Source organism: Balaenoptera acutorostrata, chromosome X, assembly GCF_949987535.1.
Source record: "Balaenoptera acutorostrata chromosome X, mBalAcu1.1, whole genome shotgun sequence".
NCBI classification, from domain to species: Eukaryota; Metazoa; Chordata; class Mammalia; order Artiodactyla; family Balaenopteridae; genus Balaenoptera; species Balaenoptera acutorostrata.
Genome location: NC_080085.1, coordinates 129619995 through 129625290, shown reverse-complemented (window position 1 = coordinate 129625290; position 5296 = coordinate 129619995). Strand labels below are relative to the sequence as shown.

At 49.7% G+C, this 5296-nt stretch overlaps 1 protein-coding gene across 1 annotated transcript; it reads left to right on the top strand.

Annotated features, from left to right (window-relative positions):
• The first annotated feature begins 506 nt into the window (after positions 1-506).
• LOC103004410 (translationally-controlled tumor protein-like) lies at positions 507-890 on the top strand. Its single transcript, XM_057538600.1, has one exon. The coding sequence runs from the start codon at positions 507-509 to the stop codon at positions 882-884; it is 378 nt and encodes a 125-aa protein (XP_057394583.1). The 3' UTR covers positions 885-890.
• The last annotated feature ends 4406 nt before the right edge of the window (positions 891-5296 follow it).

Below are 5296 nucleotides of genomic sequence, written 5' to 3'. Positions count from 1 at the left end.
GCAGTAGGCGACCCTTGGCCCCGGGGCCCTAGTTTGGCCGGTCATGGTCTCAGTCAGTGATTCTCAGCCTTTGCTGTGTATTAGAATCACCAGGGGAGGCTTTAGAAAAACACGAGTGCCTTACCCCACCCTGGCCAAGCACATCAAAATCTCAGAGTGGTGCCTGGCAGGGGATAATTTTAAAAGCTTCCCTGATACCTAGCAATTCAGTATAGACCCAAGAGAAGTGAAAACATACACCCACACAAAAACTTTTACATACATGTGCATGGCAGCATCACTCATAATAGCCCCCAACTGGAAATAACCCAATATCCATCTATTGATGACTGGATAAACAAAATGTGGTGCATCCCTTTTTCCGCCCTCTCCCCCCCCCCCCCGAGCACCGCTCCGGCTGCACCGCGCTCGCTCTGAGCTCCGGGCTCCTACTAAGCTAGCACCGCCATCGTCTCCGTCCAGTCGCCATCAGGATCATCCACCAGGACCTCATCAGCCATGAGGAGATGTTCTCCGACATCTACAAGATCCGGGAGGTCGAGGACGGCCTGTGTCTGGGGGTGGAGGGGAAGATGGTCTGTAGGACAGGGGGTAACATTGATGACTCATTCATTGGTGGAAACGCCTCCGCTGAAGGCCCCGAGGGAGAAGGTACCGAAAGCACAGTCATCACTGGTGTGGATATTGTCATGAACCATCACTTGCAGGAAACCAGCTTCACAAAAGAAGCCTACAAGAAGTACATCAAAGACTACATGAAGTCAATCAAAGGGAAGCTTGAAGAACAGAGACCAGAAAGAGTAAAACCTTTTATGACAGGGGCTGCAGAACAAATCAAGCACATCCTTGCTAATTTCAAAAAACGATCAGATCTTTATTGGTGAAAACATGAATCCAGATGGCGGGGCTGCTCTGCTGGACTGCAGTGGGGATGGTGTGACCCCGTGTATGATTTCCTTGAAGGATGGTTTAGAAATGGAAAAATGTCAACAGATTTGGCTGTTCCTTTGGATCTATCACCTGCTCGTCATAACTGGCTGTCTGCTGCCTTTCATCCACACAACACCAGGACTTAGACAAATGGGACTGATGTCGTCTTGACCTCTTCATTTTGATGTTGATTTGTTTGGAGCGGAGGCATTGTTTTTGAGAAAAAAAAAACATGTCATGTAGGTTGTCTAAAAATAAAATGCATTTAAAGTCAAAAAAAATGTGGTGCATCCATACAATGGAATATTATTCAGCCATAAAAAGGAACGAGATTCTAATACACTCTGCAGCATGGATAAGCCGAGAAAACATTATGCTGAGTGAAAGGAGCCAGACGCAAAATGTCACATATTATGTGATTTATTTGTATGAATTGTCCAGAATAGGCAAATCCACAGAGACAGAAAGGAGACTCATGGTTGCCAGGGGTTGGGGGAGGGGAACTAGGGAGTGAGTGCTAATGGGTTTGGGGTTTCCTTTGGGGATGATGGAAATATTCTGGAAGTATTGTAAATAGAGGTGATTGTCATGCAATATTGTGAATGTACTAAATGCCACTGAATTGTATACTTGAAGAGTGTGAAATTTACCTCAATTTAAAAAGAAAGAAGGCTTCCCTGATGATCCTATCGTGTCACTAGGGTTGAGAACCAGGGGACCAGTGGAAGGAGACAGTAAATTTCAAAGCAGCAAGCCGGAAGTGAGGTAGAGTCCAGCGCAGAGGCCTTGGGAGTAGAAAGAATGGGCCCTTAACCCTTCCTGGGCTGGGAGCGGCAGTACGTTCTAGTAAGGCCTGAGGGGTAAAGTGGAGCCAGCCAGAACGGGAGGAAGGTCACTGCCGACAGTGGCAACGTGTAGGAAAATCTGGGGGCACGGAGCAGTACAGCAGGCTCAGGCCAGCTCATGTAGGGCTTTGTAGGCCGTGGGCAGGAGCTTAGATTTGCTCTGATTGAGATGGAGAGCCCTTAACATGAGATTGACGGATTTGAAGCAAAGGAAAAACATGATTAGATTTACCTTTTAAGAGGCTCCCTCTGGCTGCTGGGTGGAGAACGGGCTGCAGTTATTCCCGACAGATACGGGTGCGCGCGTCCAAGGCTGGTTAGAGGGCAGAGTTTGCGGGCCTTAGTCATGGAGTGGGTGAGACTAGGAGAGGGGTCGACGCTGCTTCCTAGCTTTGGGGCCCCAGCAACTGGGAGATCGGTGGTGCCATTTCCTGAGGTGGGGACCACTCGAGGGGGTGGCAGGATGATTTCGGGGACAAGGCTGGACAGTCCTGTTTTGGACATTGCGGTGCCCTCTGAAAAGCCACTAGACAATGCAAAACAGGCCTTTGAATGGACATATCTGGGTTCACAGGAGGAGCAAGTGGGTGTGATCTGCCCGTACGTGTGGATGAGATGGCCCAGGGAGCGGGGATAGAGCAAGAGGAAGACGGGGCCTGGTAGACGGGGCAGTGTGAGCAAAAGCACAGAGGCAGGAAGGAACACCGAGCTTTGGGGAACAGGGAGTGTTCTGGTAAGGCTGGAACCTGGGGCCAGGAGTGGTGGGAGGGAGACCATTTGGAGAGGTCATCTGGGCCCAGGGCCTGCAGAGCCTTGAATGCCGAGCTCAGGAGCTCAGACCCATCCCAAGGACAATGGGACAAAGGCACTGCGGGGCTTGAGTGGGGGAGAGCAGGGAAAGAAGAAGGAAGGACCCCAGTTAAGATGCTCTGTTTCCACAGGTGTCCTTAGTGGGGATGGAGAGAAAGGGGAGCTTTGAGAAGTCTTGAAGACCTCAGTGGATACATGTTCATCATGTTTTTCTTCAAATTCACATAGTCTGTGAGAGGTAGATCCACACTGCCCTCATTTTTCCTTGCCTTAGTTTACCCAGGCCAGGTGAGAAAAGTCTGCACTCAAACAGAGCTTTGATGTTTGCATAGGAGTTAAGGGAATCATTCACTTGTTGGTTGGACTGGGATTGGGCTCCCATAATATCTGAATTCACATACACTAATGCTCCGTGTGTGTGCACGTGTGTGTCTGTGTATGTGTGTGTAGGGAGGTGTTTGATGTATTGGTGCCCCAAACGGGAGGCGACGCCTATTGAAAACCAACAAGAGGTATTTTTTTAATTTTTTTAACTTTTTATTTTGTTTTTTTTTAATTCGTTTTATTTATTTATTTTTGGCTGCGTTGGGTCTTTGTTGCTGCGCGTGGGCTTTCTCTAGTTGCGGCAAGTGGGAACTACTCTTCATTGCGGTGCGCGGGCTTCTCATTGCAGTGGCTTCTCTTGTTGCGGAGCACGGGCTCTAGGCGCGCGGGCTTCAGTAGTTGTGGCTCGTGGGCTCAGTAGTTGTGGCTCGCAGGCTCAGTAGTTGTGGCACACGGACTTAGTTGCTCCGTGGCATGTGGGATCTTCCCGGACCAGGGCTCGAACCCGTGTCCCCTGCATTGGCAGGCAGATTCTTAACCACTGCACCACCAGGGAAGTCCGACAAGAGGTATTTTTGAACACAATGTTATTACTATTAATCGGATGCTGTTTCCACACTTGCGTTCTGTAACTTTTTCCGGGAGGTTTCGTCAACTGCTTCGATGACATGCAAAGACATAAAGAGGCCAAACGCTGGTTTCTGTGGTTTGAGTCTCCCGAGTGCTTCAGGGAGACTTCACCGGGTGCGTTAAATAAGGTCCACGTTTGGGAGGCAAATGTTAAGTCCTAGTCCTTCAGAGGTCAGGGTTCAGAGTGGGAAATGCTACCTCACAAATATTACAGAGAGATAAGTTGTTTTTTGCCAAGTGCTTATGCAAATTCCATATTAACTCGACTGAGCCCTAGAAAGAAATTTACAGAACAGTCTCTCGAATTAGGAAAATATGCAGGTATAAGGCTTTGCCCTGCTTGACTTGGCACGCAGGCTTCCAGAAGACGGGTTGGTGTTCTGCATTTAGATTTCCAGAGCAGAGGACTCCTTCTCATGGTAATGAGCCTTGAAACTAGGTGGTGACCCACTGGCATTTTGCACCTATCTTCTTTTCCTTCTGGATTCTTGTCACCGTGACCATCATTGACATGATCGTCACTGTAGTATGGTCCTTGTTGTGTTAAGAAAACACTTCAAACACGCAGTGGGAATTCTAACAGGGATCAAAAAGGATGAGATGATTTGTGTCTCCTGGGAATTTGTTGCACTGGATTACAAAATGCTCCAGTCAAAGGGTCCCTTCCAGGAGTGAGCAACTGTCGCATGCAGTAGCCATGGGAATGAATGAGGGAGGGGGGTTCTGTGGAAACACGGGATGCAAATCTGCCCACTGTCTGTGAAGCTGAAGCTCCTGACCGGCCACACTGCCTTGTCTCTGGGCGACAGAGCTGGAGAGCGGAATCCCAGCCCGCCCCCTTCCTGAGCCCATCTCTCAGGACCCCTGCCCTGGCCTCCTCACTCTTCCCCCTGCCTCCATGTCCCTGCCCAGTCTCTTCCCCACTTCTCCTAGCTTTTCACTCTTCAATGGCTCTGGCGCCTAGAGCAGCATTTTCCAAGGCAGATGCTGGGTTCTGTACAACAGAGTCCTGAGTCTCCTGAAAGAAATGGAACCATGAAATACCAATCTGATCTCGTCACCCTGCAGCCTCACCCGAGCCCCACTTAAAACTCTTTGGGGTTCCCAGTTGCGTTTGGATAGAGTCCAAACCTCACCTGCTCTAGGAACCCTGCATGACCTGGCTCCAGGCAGTTCAAATTCAAAGGCTCATTTCTGGGCTTTTGCTTCAGCAGTTCTCTTGGAACTCACACGCCCCGCCATCTGCACGGTGAACTATTCCTTTTCCTTTAAGTCAGCTCGTCCATGCTCCCACAGTGCCCTGTGCTCCCCTCTCTAACTGCCTCTATCACCTGACTGCTTGTTGTCTGTTTCCTCCCCACAGGGCACCCTGGACATCCTTTGTTCCCTGAGAACAGGGCCAGGTGGACACAGCCATCCCCTCCTTTCTATGGCCACTGTTGCCTCTGCCACATACATAGCCTGAATCCAGACACTTCTCTTCAGCCCCAGGCTCCCAGCTTCTCTGCCGAGATGATGCCAGTAGCTATTCCTGTGGACCACTTTCTCTGCCCCTCACTTTCCCTGTCTTTCTGCTGCTTAATGCTTACAACCCTTCAGTGGCTTCCCTCTGTTCTCAGGATCAAAGCTCTGCTCATTAGCATGGCATTCAAGGCTCTGCCTGACCTTGCCTTACTAGAAAATCCAAGAGAGGAGAGAATACGAACATTGTGGAGAGGAGGAGGCAACGGAGGGATAATTTGCTTACAACTCAAAAA